The sequence below is a fragment of the Phoxinus phoxinus genome, assembly GCF_949152265.1.
Source record: "Phoxinus phoxinus genome assembly, chromosome: 24".
Classification (NCBI taxonomy): domain Eukaryota; kingdom Metazoa; phylum Chordata; class Actinopteri; order Cypriniformes; family Leuciscidae; genus Phoxinus; species Phoxinus phoxinus.
In genome coordinates this window covers 5,860,245-5,876,238 of record NC_136899.1, presented here as the reverse complement: position 1 = coordinate 5,876,238, position 15,994 = coordinate 5,860,245, and the positions used below count along the sequence as shown (strand labels likewise).

At 40.9% G+C, this 15,994-nt stretch overlaps 1 protein-coding gene across 1 annotated transcript in view; it reads right to left on the bottom strand.

Annotated features, from left to right (window-relative positions):
* The window catches only part of mmp16a (matrix metallopeptidase 16a (membrane-inserted)), a 67,806-nt gene extending 57,048 nt beyond the window's left edge, over positions 1-10,758 (bottom strand). Inside the window, exons 1-2 of the mRNA XM_079602617.1 lie at positions 10,365-10,758; positions 4,105-4,633 (exon numbers count right to left, since the gene is read on the bottom strand). Of these exons, the coding sequence (XP_079458743.1) occupies positions 4,105-4,215 (111 nt within the window). The 5' untranslated portion in view covers positions 4,216-4,633; positions 10,365-10,758. The remainder of the gene's footprint in view (positions 1-4,104; positions 4,634-10,364) is intronic.
* Between the last annotated feature and the right edge of the window lie 5,236 nt (positions 10,759-15,994).

Genomic DNA, 15,994 nt, shown 5'->3' with positions numbered 1-15,994 from the left:
TGCTAATTTTTTTATTTAACTCTGCATATTGTTCAACCCCAATGTATAATTATGGCTGGGTGATATGGAATATTTATGAAATGTTTCAGATGACAATCTTTCCTTGTCTTATGACTCTCAAGTATGAGAGATTTAAAACAGTTTTAGTAACATCTTTGCTTTTTCAAAGTAGCATCAGGGTTTGTTCAATTCATCTATATGAATCAGCATTTATATATGAATCAATTAAGCTCTGTCTGATTCAATGATTCGTTTGCATCATCACTCAAAAATGTTTATGAAAGTCTCCACATAATATTTTGTATCCCCAAAACACTGGCATACATTAGAGCTATAGGCTAAATAATAAATATTTACAAAATATTTAATTTGATTTAATTTATCTACATGTGAATCAGTTCAAATCAGTAACTTGTTTGCGTTATCTTGTCACTCAAGAACGTTAATGGGAGTCTCAGCATAGTGTTTTTCACATAGGCCTATTAAAATGTTTCAGTAAAATATTTGTAGGTAAATATTGCAGTTTATTGGGATGTGATGTTATGTTGATCCATATCAATGGACAATTTTACATCTTATTTAATAAGATTTTAGCAGATTTAGGTTTTAATAATTTAAAAATAAAAAACAATGTTATTTAGTGCAGACAGTGTTAATTCTTGCATTGATTTTTTTTGCCGATTTGGTAAAAAAAAAAGAAAAAAAGATTGGCAAATACATATTGTGTTATATATATATATATATACATCCAGTACATATGCATGTGTATTTTGGGGGTGAATCACTATGGCCATGGCGGCAGAAATAACATTCGCTCTTGTTTTAACGTAACATTAGCAAACTGAAAGACACTGCGATAGAAATTTGGAGGCTGAACTCTATCTGAACTCCATTCACACACACACATCATGTTATACGAAGTGACAAACATCATCCAAACATGTCATTCTGCAGAGAATACGGCTTTGTTGGAGAGGTGTGACAGAGCTTTATCTGTTCTCGGTGACGCTTTTTGTGTAGACTGACAGCTCGGGCGCTATTTTACAGCTTTTCCGTAAGACATGATGACTTAAATCTATACAATGAATGAAATAACGCCCCATAATCTAAACGATTTATATGAATACAACTTTTTTTCCATTTAATAAATCTTTCTTTTTAATTAAAAAATAAATCAGTTGTGTCCCCGAGAGATAACTTCTCGGCTGGTTCTGGGAGGCCATTCTTCAACTGAAAGCCTCGTAAAGACCTCCAGAGAGCAATACGTATGGAGAGCGCGAGAACTGCCAAGAAAAGATTACATGTCCATTGTCAGCTCTTAATAATTTGGCTTTCTGAAAGACCAAATAGTTTGTCAATGGTTTCTTTTATAACACACCTCACTGCCTTTGCTGCACACTAGTTAAATCCCTCTTTTGTCTGTCTGTCACACTATTAATAATGTCTCTCTCCAAAACACACACACAGAGACCGAAAGCGAACAAGCATGAGAGAGAGAGAGAGAGAGAGAGAGAGAGAGAGAGAGAGAGAGAGAGAGACCTTTTCTACTGTACTGGGAGTGTGTGCATTGTACATTTGAATAGATATTGAACCATAACACAATAAAACTAGTTAAATGTGTCTGGTAAAACTGTGTTAATCGTGTGGAACACAAGGCGGCAGGAATTTGAAGTGATGCTGTTGCCCAGTGACCAATCAGCTCCTGACCTCAGTCCCACAGAGACGGTCATAATGTCAGCCGACCGCTGCCTCGCCGTCAAAACCTGGACAGATTTAGGTTCAACTTTGGCTAACGCACAGATCCGTCGTTTAGAAAGACAGAGACTCATCTTACCCCTGTATTTTTGTGTGCGCACAGGAAGCCACCAATATAAACCTCTGCCACTGCCACACCAGCACACCATACAAAGCCAAACCACGCCAATAAACTTCAACGTTTTTACATCAGCGTCCATTTATAACATCAGACAAGTGGAAAATGCATTCTGTCTGTCTGCTCGATGTTCTTTTACCCTGGCAGATTCACACACGGCTTTCTTAAAGGGATAGTTCACCTAACAATGAAAGCTCATCATTTACTCACCCTAATGTCATTCAAAACCGGTATGAGTCTGCTGAACACACACAAAAATATATATTTTGAAGAATGATGGGGTCCAAGCAACAATTGGACCCCATTGACTTTCATTGTATGAGACATTTGTGTGTGTGTTCTGCAGGAGAACAAAAGTCATACGGGTGAGTTAATGATGGCAGAATTTTCATTTTTGAGTAAACTATCAATTACTCTCTCAAAAATAAAGGTTCGGAAAGGTTGTTTTTTTTCAAAGACTCCCTATAAGAACCATTCAGGTTCCCAAAAGAACCTTTGGTGGAACAGTTCTTAAAAGAAAGATTTTTTTCTTAGTTTGAAGAGCATTTTAATAATCTGAAGAACTCTTTTTCTCTTAAAAAAATATCAAAGATTCTTTATTGGCATCAATGGTTCCATGAAGAACTTTTAACATCCATTAAACCTATTCACTGCACAAAATGTGCTTTATATATAAGAAAAATATGGTTCTTTTAAGAACTGGTCACCGAAAGGTTCTTTGGGAAACCAAAAAATGGTTCTTCTGGCATTGCTGTGAAAACATTTTAAGAGGGAAGATCTTTGTGTGCTATGGATGTTAAAGTTCCTCCATGGAACCATAGATGCCATTAAAGAAATTCTAAGAAGAAATCAAAGTCAGTCCAGTGGAGAAGTTTGTACCAAGTCGATTTGATGTATAAAATCTGTTTTCCACTCCGCTTCTCATTGAGTTGTCCCAAAATTCTAATTTATACGACTGGTTGCTTAAATACATGGTGACTGGAGACTTCAAAGTACACGGTACTGTAAAATCTTACAGAATTGCTGCTGTCCTGAGGAAGCCTCTAATCTCAAAGGGTCTGAAATAGCAATCTTCTAAGAGACAGAAAGAATACAAGTTGTCAGAATGAAAATTTAAGGCGTCTCAAGCCATTGTATGCTTTCCCGCAGATTTTAGGCTCCTTAAAGACATAAAGGGCATCTGACACAACTGTCAAGCTCATAAACAGGCGGTCTGCCTCTGCAACACCATCCAGCGCTCGAGTCATTATAAACTATGGAGAAAAACCTTGCCCTGAACACACTTCACTACTCCAAACAACACAAACAGCTGTCTCGTTTGAGCATAACTTCTGACCGACTGTAAATTCACAGCGGACTTTTATAATGTTGGCACGTTTCAAAGGCGAAAGCTTTCTTTGCTGCGTTTCTAATAAAAATGAAAAGTTTAACCGTAACAGCATGTTTACCGTTACAATATTTAGGCTGTAATGACAGGTTGACTTCTTTTGGTTACTGGCCGGATATCAAGTCATGTCGAGCTGATTTATTCCGCCCTTTCGTGAATCAGATTGTGCCAATAGAACAAACCTCAATGTACGTGTGTGTGTGTGTGTGTGTGTGTGTGTGTGTGTGTGTGTGTGTGTGTTTGTGTGTGTGTCCAGAGCAGCAGGAAAAGAGAATATACAAGCTTCTGGACTGGAATTATGGAAGTGTGCCACACAATAAGTCAGAGGTGCAACTAAACAAGCACTTCTCTGTGTTTTTGAATACATTAACAATTAGATTGAGAATAGCTTAATGCATTACAAAAGTGTGTGCTTCCCAACTTAAATTGCATGCTGCTTTTTAATTACTAAGCAATTGCACTGTAACATGAACACTAATTTAGACTGTGACCCCTTAATTTCACAAATGCGTGATACATTATTTGACATAGGCTACTTAAGATGTTTACATTAAGTTATGTAGCCTATAAATCCTACACCTTCGGTCTTGTAGTATTATAGTAAACATTCACCAACAAGTCTCTGAAATAACAAGACAATCCATTCCTGCTGCGTTCTTAGGCTAGTGTTGTTGTTATCATTTAATAAACTTTGAATTGGTGTGTTATGGGGAGATTAACGTGCAAAGCGTGAATTGCATAGAAGTTTTCATGCAAAATGCTCAGTCCAGCGCAGGGTTTGTTATGAACATAGATGTGAAGGACATCAGCATCATCATCATCATCTCCTGTGTGGATCTCTTACCTCCACACTGAATTGCTGCTCCTCACCGTCCACAGCACATAAAATCCACAGCAAGAACTGCGCGCACAAGCAATTCAACCCTCTTCTATTATTCAGTGTTAACAAAACCATAATGACCCGTATTTAATCGTTTTGGCTGCTTGCTTTTATTAATAGTCAATATAAAAAAAAAATCAAAGAACAAAAGAAGGAATAATTCCCTCTGGTCTCAGTGGGTTGGAAACATTTGAGGCAGGCAAACAGTCGTCACGTCGAGAGATATAATAATAATAATATCATATCACTCCGGGAGGCTCTGCTGATCGCGTTGTTTGCTCCTTTAGAGTTCGTCTCGTCTTGGTCTCCCGGAGGCGCAGATGTGATGATGATGATGCTCAGATAAGTCACATTTAGTTGTGCTGCTCCTCTTCTGCTCAGCGCGATGGACTGCGAGTTTTCAACCATACCTCTCCCTTCTGAGCATGCGCACTGAGCTCCGCTCTCAATCCCACCTCAGCGGAGAACCCACGGAGAGCAGCGTCACGGAATCCTAGATCAGAAACACAACACCAAACTGGAGTAAATAACATCTACTGTAGTATAATCCCAATATGTATTATTATTGATAATAACATTTAATAATAATTGTTATTATTCATATTTTATTGTTATTATTATAGCAGACGTAGTAGCAGTATGCTAACTAGAATTAATAATAGGCTACACAACTTTATATATTAGTTATAGAGAGAGATATTATGTATATTATATATATGTTATATATACCATAATATGTTATAAAGTTAACATATTCTTTTGTTTACAAGAAATCTTGGCTACCCTTCCTTGGATGCCTTTTGACATGCAGTGTACCGTTCGTGTCCACTAGAGGGCATTTCTCTTGCTGTCTTACAGCACACAAAGAATGGGACCTCACAATTTCCCCACTTGTAATGTACAACGGGGTTAAAGGCACATCTTAAGAAAAATTAGCTTTTTACTACTCCCATAGTGTATGATTAGAGGAAAAAAAAGTGTTTATTGAACATTGATGGAGCAACATATTTTGTGTGAAAATAAATAATAAAAGTAGTTAACTTTGTATAAAAATATGAGGTAGCACCCCAGGGTAAAAGGCTCACAAGCATGGGGCAAAAGTCACAAAGTACTGACACAAATACTTAAGCTAAAATAATGTTTTTAATAATGTTAACACTTTAAAACAATCACTTTAGCAAAGTTTGTTCTATTTTCTGTTTATTTTGAGGGATAAAATAAGTACATTTTGTTCAATAAATATGTTAATATAAAATATATTTAAAAAATACAGAAACATAATTATTTGAAAAAGTAAAGATTCTGAAAGCATTGTAGATGATCCCGTAATAATTTAATGTAGATTTACAATAGTAACTAATTATTTTATTTTATGATATGAATAATATCATATTCTTAAACATGATGGTTTAATTATATTTATGTGATTGTATCTAATGTAGACACCTAACTTAATATATTATACCATCTGAATCTAACCATGGCATGTCAACAAAAGGAAAAGTCAGCCAGCGGTTTATTATCATGTTAATTATTGTGCCTTTCACCCCAACAGCAGGGGGCGCATTTTACCCCAGATTTCACTTTTACACATTCTTGTGATATTGAAAAACTGTTGCTTTAATTAGCTTGAACAAAACTGAAAATCATTAAGTGCTTTTTCTCAAAATGCATTCAATAATTTTAGCGCTTCTCATTAAATCTACAACATTTTTAAAATCGATCAAATTAGTGCAGAATCAACTTTGCGCTGCTGTCCGCGATCACATCAAGGATCAGACAAATTTCTATGTGCATTTTGAAAAGCGGATGTGTTGCGCCATGTTTTTGTGCCAGATAGTGGTTTAGAGGAAAATATAATCAAAGGCGCCTTTTATCCCTGTGCGCCTTTAGCCCTGTTGTACTCTTATGTGTTACATTTATTGTTGCTCTACACAATTTATTTCAACACTCTTAAAAAAGTGCAATGTGTCAAGTGTGTGTTCCTCTCTTACAGGAACATTCCAAAGATATGAGTGCAAAACCATCTTCATCTCAGTGTGAACACGTACATCAAGGGCGAAAAAGAAAAGAAAATCAGATTAAGTGTCGCAGATCAATGATTTTCTACTTAGAGGCAAATGCGATGGGAAAAAAGCAGAGCAGCAGCGTACGGCATGGACATCTGATGAGGTTTCAATTAGCATGAGACTGCAGGGAATAAGCTATTCTCTGTAAACATGGGAATGCACCACTAACATCTGTGAAACTACAACTGTTGATCTCACACGTCACTGACCGCAGGTTTCCACTGACCAATAACAGCTTTCCGCCTAAACAGAGGCCTATTGGTGCTTGCTAAGACTAGCATGAGCATCACCTTAAAACATGCAGGTATGATATTAAAAAAGGAACATACATTCCAAATAATCATTAACATGCTTGCTTTGTTAGTCTGAACAGTAACAGTCATTTGGGTTAAGAAACTATCAGAATTGTGTTTTTGTGCTGCTTTTGATTTAGTGTTTTGCTGTGCAGTCGATAATTGGTCTGTTCATTTAGTTTTCAAATGTTTCTCTGTTTGGATCTATGTAACCGTCACATTTCAGCCACATGAGTGGAGATCAGCCAATGAAGACGAACATGACGTGCTCATCAAATTGGTCGTGCAAAAGATCTTTTGAGGTAAACTGAGAACTCACCCAGCAAAGTATACCATGTTGTAAAAACATTTATGAAGTTGTGATAATGTTGCCATACTGTTATCTTACATATGTTTTTTAACATAAGAAATACACGTTTTTATAAAAAGGTGCATTGTTTTTCACACACGCACGCACGCACGCGCCACACACGCGCGCGTTTTTGAAACACATAGATTAGCCTACATTAAAACCTAAATAAAATATTCCACAAACATTGTAGTTTGTTCAGCTTTTGTTTTTAAATGTTTATTGTTTTTAAAATGTTCCACAATGTTGCCTACTTTACTATAACCGCAACCAATATGCAAAGCTGGAGGCGTTTCACGCTTGCTGGGCAGTTGTGCTAAAGAAAGAGAAATGAGCAGGTGCCATAATTTCGATTCTGGCATTTATCGTTGACACGCAATAATGATGACATCCTAAACTAGAGCACTCACACATTTCAGCAACCATCTGTGCCTCTTTCTCTTTCTCTGACCATCTCTCATTCTGTTTTTGCTCACTCTGTTTGTACTGCATCTCTCTGTCTTCTCAGATAGAGATTGAAGACTCTGTGGTTCCTCTGTTCCAGCACTGATACTGTTCTGGCCCATATAACCTTCCCTCTCAATATCACTTCTAATGTTATAACTGCATCTGCTCCCCCATTCAGAACGCTCCTCTTTGACTGCCGGGTTAAAAACGCTCCTTCTGCTTCCTTCACACACCAGCCAAAAATGCTTTGAACAGGTTCAGGCTTCACATGTGTGGGTTAAGCATTTGGCCATTTCTCCTGGCGACCCATCATGAATCGTTCTCTCTCCCTCTCTCGCCATCCTATTATTCTTTTCTCCCACCATCTTTCCAGCGTGATCTCCATTTGCACTCCTTTTCCTTAGAGACATGCATCATTTTTTTTTAGATTTGCACTTGGACAACTCTATCTATCTATCTATCTATCTATCTATCTATCTATCTATCTATCTATCTATCTATCTATGTTTAAAAAAATGTTCAAGTTTTTTGTTGTTGATTTTTTTTTTTTTACATAAATGATGGCTGGCAGGCTTAAGGTTTAGAAGCATGTAATTTCGTCAGAGACTTATGTAGATCCAGCAATGGCACAGGCGCACTGACAGTTATAAAATGACCACAGGGTCAGATTGAGGTCAGACCTTACAGACTCTTCAGAAAGCCAGGCTTTAAACATCAGTGTAGAGATAATGTCCCCCTTGAAATCACAATACAGCCTCTGGTTTTAATTGGCTGAAAAAATGTCTGGGCTTTTTTTCCCCATGAAAGTCTGGTTTTAAGTCCAGCTGTGGTTATAGAATGACTTTAGAGGACAGATGGAGCATAAAACAACCTAATACCAGCGAACATGTGCACAATAGCACGACAAACACGATATTTACATAATGCGATTAAACATGCAAGCAGGGTCGCACATAACATCCGGCCAATAAATCAGCCGCGGTCTATAGGGTGTCTGTCATCCGTTTGTTGAAGCGGGGTTTGAGTGTGTTTGTGCGGGATGTATCCATGTGTCACTATGCATATGTCAGTGGGAGAGTGTGTTTTGTTGTCATGACCGCAGACGTCAAAAGACGGATGGTCAGAGTTCCGGAAGCTGACACTGCCTCGGTCATTCTGGTGCTTGTGGACGCTGTCCAGGTTCCCGAACCATCTGTGAGGGGGCAAGATGCCCTCCTGCTGGGGTAAGTGAGGGTAATGAGACGCATTGTCCCCGGGGCCTGTCAGGTTCCTGCTGGATGTGCCATGGTGGGTTTGGCCGAAACATCAAGTGCGTGCCATCGTTTTAAATGTTAAATGCTTTATCAGGGCTGTTGAAAACAGGACAAAGGATGACACACATTTTCCTGCTGTGGCCCAGGGGATTGCCTCTACACTCTTACAAGAAAAGGTTCTGAACGTTTTAGGGGTTCCCATCATTTTATGGATTTAGTTTTAATTAATTAGTTTTGTTTTAATTCATTTAAATGTAGTTCATTATAGAACCCCATTGAACCTTTTATTATAAGAGTGTAAACTTCTCATCCAGTTCTAATATATTTTTTTTTATTGGATTGGACTGAAGGCATGGCTTGTCTTGAAAAACAAAGACAATTTGACGGTCATCGTATAAGCCACACTGTAGGACGTAAGTTAAATCTTCTGACGCTGGCAGAATTTCGTCGGGGTCAAATTTGATCGCAACTCATTAATCGGCTGTCTGTAAACATGTCAAACTAACGATCATATACTTCAGATTAGCCTAGGATCAGAGGAATTTTTTAGGATGTGCAAAATTTGTCTCAAACGGCCAAACTCGTACAGTGTGAACTCGCTTTAAAGGTGCAATGTGTAATATAAGACTCTAGTGGCACCAAATGGTATTACAGTCAAACCTGACATTACCTCAACCAATGGTGCAATTTTGGGGCACGACTGTACGGAGCCCCTAAGGGGACATGGTGATGGAAAAACTAGGAGATGCTAGAAAAAATAGTTTTTTCTTCCATTTCATTTTATTTTCATCACCAGTTTTGTGATCCTCACAAAATTTTTGCAAGTGAAGGCAAAAATTTGACATGCGAACGCAAAACTTTTGCAAGAGAATGCAAACTTCTTGCCAGTGAACACACAAACATTGAAATATATTGCAATTTTTTTCCATCTACAAACTGTGTAGGACTGTGTTTGGTAAACTTGGTAAACTTTGTTTGGAATTTATTTATTTATTCATTTGCAATTCCACTTGGTGTTGCTAATGATTATAAGCTGAACCTTTTTACTTTGTTTCAGAAGAAAACAAATCTGGACAAATGGAGACTTCATCTCATTTTAAACATTTTTGGAAAAGTTAATTTATTTAAGTGTAAAACATTTTTCAAGCGGAAAAAATACTTGCTGCAACCTTTAAAGTGTTACAAATGATTTGGCCTTTTCCACTAAATTGCTGAGTGATTAAATATTAAATATGGTCTGCAGACGCAATAGCCTAGCAATGTTTGCAAACTCAGGCTTTTAATAAGTAGAGCAAGCTTGTTACATTACAGCTACACGCATATTGAACTGAAATACCCGGTCTTGTAAATCACAAGTCACCATTTAATGGCAACCAATGTGATTATACTGTACATTAGTGTCATAGCGCGTGATATCTGAGTTGAGTGGAGGGGAAATCGAGGCTGAGAAGGTGTGATGGATAGTCTGACCCGCGTGTTTTTGCAGAATCTATCCTAGCTGATCAATAATTCAGTCAGACTTTCGTGTTTGCTTTCAAAATCCAGCAGAACTCAACTGGATTATTATAATATCTCTGTTAGAAAATGAACAGTTCTCAAAGTCAAACTTGCAGGATAAAGAATTTATGATTTTCACAACAATTGAACAAAAAACTGCTTACACTAAATACAAACAATATTATTTTGCGCATTTATTAAACAGAAATTAATTGGGAAAGAACATAAACTGGATTGGATTCAATAATATATTGCATTGTTTTTCATATAGCCTACTTTTTCATGCATCTTTAAAGTAAAAGTGTATCAGGTTTACCTGGTTTTATGAGCTTGACCATTCGTGTCCAGCCCAGATCAGCAGTGAGATCTAAACTTCAACTTGAAGCCAATTACTCCACCACACTTATGCTGTTGTTTTTACAGAGTGTGTTGAATGATGTGTTTGTCTTGCTCATTACTGAAATAAAGGAGTTTACTGTTGTACACTATCGAATGAGAAGGATGATGTCATATTGATGGATCTGTCTGACTCTATATGAATCATCAATGAGCAAAGTAAAATGTTATTGCTCTGAGGTTACTCTTTTATTTGGTTTTCTCACCCCTGGTTTCACAGACGAGGCTTAAGATTAAGACTAAACCGCATGTTTGATCTTTAGTTGAGTCATTTAGTTTTTGTCACGGTGTGGGTTTTGTTCCTTGTTGTCTGTCATGTGATTCCCTGTTTGCCATGTGTCTTGTTAATTGTCTGATCATTGTTCCCATGTGTTTCTGATTAGCCACACCCCCTTGTTATCTTGTTTAGCTTGTTTGTCTGTGTATTTATACCTCTATGTTTCAGTTGTTGGTTGTCGGTCGTTGTTTGCTGTAGCTGTTTCTTGTTCCTTGTTCCTTGTTCCTTGTTCCTGTCCTGTTCTGTTCTTAGTTAAATAAAGTAGTGCGTGCATGTGGATTCGCTCTCCGCTTCGTCCTTGCCGAATCGTAACAGAACGACCGACCAAACGATGAATCCAGCCGCAGCTTTGGGGAGTCTACAGCCAAGAAGGCGGCCACGCCTGATTCTCCTTCCCAGGATGGCCGCTGGCACGTCATCTGAGAGATTGTCTGCGCACAAGATGGCCGCCGCCGAGCCAGTGTCTGCGCACAAGATGGCCGCCGCCGAGCCAGTGTCTGCGCACAAGATGGCCGCCGCCGAGCCAGTGTCTGCGCACAAGATGGCCGCCGCCGAGCCAGTGTCTGCGCACAAGATGGCCGCCGCCGAGCCAGTGTCTGCGCACAAGATGGCCGCCGCCGAGCCAGTGTCTGCGCACAAGATGGCCGCCGCCGAGCCAGTGTCTGCGCACAAGATGGCCGCCGCCGAGCCAGTGTCTGCGCACAAGATGGCCGCCGCCGAGCCTGAGCTCCACGTCAGCCCTGCCGAGCCTGAGCTCCACGTCAGCCCTGCCGAGCCTGAGCTCCACGTCAGCCCTGCCGAGCCTGAGCTCCACGTCAGCCCTGCCGAGCCTGAGCTCCACGTCAGCCCTGCCGAGCCTGAGCTCCACGTCAGCCCTGCCGAGCCTGAGCTCCACGTCAGCCCTGCCGAGCCTGAGCTCCACGTCAGCCCTGCCGAGCCTACGCTCCACGTTCTTAACGTTACACCTGCCCAGCCAGAGACTCTTCACGTCACGCCTGCAGACCCAGAGACTCTTCACGTCACGCCTGCAGACCCAGAGACTCTTCACGTCACGCCTGCAGACCCAGAGACTCTTCACGTTACGCCTGCCCAGCCAGAGACTTTTCACGTCACGCCTGCAGACCCAGAGACTCTTCACGTCACGCCTGCAGACCCAGAGACTCTTCACGTCACGCCTGCAGACCCAGAGACTCTTCACGTCACGCCTGCCCAGCTAGAGACTTTTCACGTCAAGCCTGCCCAGCCAGAGACTGTTCACGTCATGCCCGCCACGCCAGTGTCTCCGGACAAGATGGCCGCCGCCATGTCGCCTGAACTTGTTCCTGTTCCTGAGCCCGTTCCTGAGCCGTTGTTTGAGCCTTTCTGGCTGCCTGAAGGGTCGTCTCCTCCCTGGCCGCCGGAGGGGTCGTCTCCGCCATGGTCGCCCGAAGGGCCTCCTCCGCCCTGGTCGCCCGAAGGGCCTCCTCCTCCCTGGCCGCCTGCACTGCCTGATCTCCCCTGGCCGCCCGAAGGGTCGTCTCCGCCCTGGCCGCCCGAAGGGTCGTCTCCGCCCTGGCCGCCCGAAGGGTCGTCTCCGCCCTGGCCGCCCGAAGGGTCGTCTCCGCCCTGGCCGCCCGAAGGGTCGTCTCCGCCCTGGCCGCCCGAAGGGTCGTCTACGCCCTGGCCGCCCGAAGGGTCGTCTACGCCCTGGCCGCCCGAAGGGTCGTCTCCGCCCTGGCCGCCCGAGGGGTCGTCTCCGCCCTGCCCGCCCGAGGGGTCTTCACCGCCGTGGCCGCCCGAGGGGTCTTCACCGCCGTGGCCGCCCGAGGGGTCTTCACCGCCGTGGCCGCCCGAGGGTCCTGCTCCGCCCTGGCCTCTTGCACAGCCTGCTCTGCTCTGGCCGTCTGTCCAGCCTCAATCTCCAGGCCCTCTTCCGCTCCACGGGCCTGGCCCTCCATCCCTCCCCCGAGTCCGCCTCCGCTTCACCGCCCACCTGAACGTTCATGTTTTGTTTTTTGTCTTTGTTTTTTGTCCCTTATGGGCTTCAGGAGCCGCCCATAGGGGAGGGGCTATGTCACAGTGTGGGTTTTGTTCCTTGTTGTCTGTCATGTGATTCCCTGTTTGCCATGTGTCTTGTTAATTGTCTGATCATTGTTCCCATGTGTTTCTGATTAGCCACACCCCCTTGTTATCTTGTTTAGCTTGTTTGTCTGTGTATTTATACCTCTGTGTTTCAGTTGTTGGTTGTCGGTCGTTGTTTGCTGTAGCTGTTTCTTGTTCCTTGTTCCTTGTTCCTGTCCTGTTCTGTTCTTAGTTAAATAAAGTAGTGCGTGCATGTGGATTCGCTCTCCGCTTCGTCCTTGCCGAATCGTAACAGTTTTAGTTAGTTTCATTAATGGTTTTGTTATTTTATTTCGTTTTTATTTTGTGAACAGATTGAACCAAACAAATGCAACTTAAAAGTATAAAAGTAAAAATTATTCATTCATACTCATTCATATTAAAGATGAAATCTTGTTAAACGTGGTGTACTGTATAAGAAATTATAACCTTGATCCTAGCTTTAGCCTTAATGTGAAACCAGGCCTTTGTTTGTTAATTTAAGCATTCAATTTAAGCATTTTACTTCCTATCTTATATAAGGCTACATTAGAAGAGACACATTTGAGACGATTCTTGAGATATAGTAGGCTATACAAAATTAAAACTCAGATCATTTGGTTTTGGAAGATCTTGAGATCTTGGTTGCAATGGTTTATAGGTTTTAGATTCTCTGAACGTATTTAGTTGCGGGTAAAATAAAATTGAATGTTTTACGCTTTTTATATATTTTTCACAGTTTCAAAGCTGCCTTTATTTTAGGAAGGGCGTTGCTTGCAAATTATATGAGTCCATGGCAACAAAATTGTAAAATCCGCAATAGGAGAATTTGGGTTCTTCTCATTGTCATTTTGCCACTGGTGGGTTTGTCCATGATTTCATTGTACCAATCTTTCAAACTTGATTTTTTTTTTTTTTTTTTTTTCTGAAAGACCACCATCAAGAAAGATCTGGTATTACATCCAAGCCGTCTTCCTCCCATGAGAACTGGAATGGTTTGGGCTGTTGTCACAGTTCACATCTCATCTATAGGCTGATGGAAGCAGCATGACTGAGCCATGCGACCTGAGGGATGCCAGTTCCCGTGTGCGCACACGAGGAAGATATTTGGGGAGGTATTTCAGCTCTCTTACATAAACACAGACAGGTTGCGGGATTATACGGGATTCAAGAGGCAAACCTGTCTCTGCCGGAGATTTCCACCGCGCAGGATTGTTTAATGCCATATCTGTTTGGTGATGATTACAGCATCAGTGATATAACTACAAATCCTGGCACACAATGTCACATGAGATTTTTAATAAAAGGATTCCACACAATGTTAGGTAGACGGTAGGCTAAATCTCTCATGAGGAGGGGATTAAGGATATCATGCTTTAAATGATGTAAATGCATACAATTTATTAATTACAATATTTGTTGGACAAAACAACGAGAGCTGCTTTTGTATGTTGCCTTTCACTTTTCATTTTTAAGTGTTTCCATTGTGACAACATGCCCCAGTATTGGTATATTCACAGTGTGATAACTAGCCTCGGGTTCCCCTATTAGAAGCATACATAACCAAAAATGTCATTGGGTTCATTAAAAATAACGTATGACAGGTCCATTAATGTGCACAGTCTACCCGCTAATGGTGACCCTGAGGATTCTGAGACATGGCCAGATGAAACAGAATATTAAGCTATTGTTGCTCTCATGATTGAATCTCAAATGAGATTTGGAGAACCCCCGGTGATAAATTCTGCCCTTTAATATCGTCATCTACCATGTGACAAGAAACGTGAGAGAGCTGATTGGAAATATCCATTGCCATGACGACTCACTCTAATATGGTTATGAGTGGTGAGCAAGAGGTAATAATTGGATTGTTCGGAGTGAGGGGGAAATATGATATAAATGTTATCGCTCACCCCTCTATCTTCTGTGTTCCCTGAGGAACTTCCATTGTGAGTCATATAACCACATGTTTTGCCATGTGGAGTGTGTTGTGAAGACTTTCTGCCATGGGATGACTGTTGAACACATAAATATTTACTTTTATGCTCCAAAAGATGGAATAGTTTAGTTTAGTGTAATCCTTTACTCACCCTCATGTTGTCAAGGTTTGGCTGGTTAGCATGACCTACAGTAGTTAGCCTGGTAGAGGCCGTAACTACACCATCTGATTCAACTAGCTTTTTTCTCCTTTCATGGCCGATAAAAATGTAGCAACATTTAGAGTATATTACTTTTTTTGACGTTTGGTTCTCTTACGTGCATTCGGTAACACTTTATTTTAAGGTAAAGTACTTACTAATAATAGTAAATTCTGCATAATTACAAGTAACTAACCCTAAACCAAACCCTATACATGTAGTTAATAATATTACTCAGTACTTGAGTAAGTACAATGTAACTACGTTACCTTAAAATAAAGTGTAACCATCTTCCACCAATGATGACGGAATACCGTATATTAATCGAGTTTCCTGTAGTAGTCTACTTATTCAAATACACATGCAACAGATCCAATTTGAATGGCTCTTATGAGTCAGTTTTTTTAAGTGAATCAAAACAAGGCCCTTTCCCAAATGACACCCTAAACACTCGCGGTCTTCCTTCGAGTCTGCACTTTCGTGACATAACGACATTGACTGCAGGTACAAGTCTGCTGCGGGCTCAGCAAAAGTGTGCATATAATGAGCACCCTTCTGAAACCTAAAATGACAAATGGGACACCCTACGGTCTTGTAGACTTCACAGACATGCGTATACATGCCATCCACAAGATCGTAAGTGCCTATAAATTGTGCCGATTGGGACAGGGCCCAAGTCTGACCAGCGCAGTGAGATACCCATGCTAATTACTCTAATGAGTCGGCTCTTTTTAGTGATTTAAAAACATTCAGAGCAGCTTTTTTTTCCGGGAATCAGACACATGTACTTTACAATGTACAAATGTTGTAGTTAAATCATTATAGTTTTTGACTGTTCATATGAGAACACTGCGGCGCCCGGGGAGCGATTGTGAGGTTAGGTGCCTCAAGGGCACCTCAGTCATTTCTTGCTGGTATTGAGAATTGAACCCGCGACTTTCGGGTTACAAGTCTCTCTACGAGTCTCTAACCATTAGGCCACAACTGTCCCTTATGCCTCTTACATTATGAGTTATATCAGTTATTTATCAGAATTTGAAATATATTTCCACATTA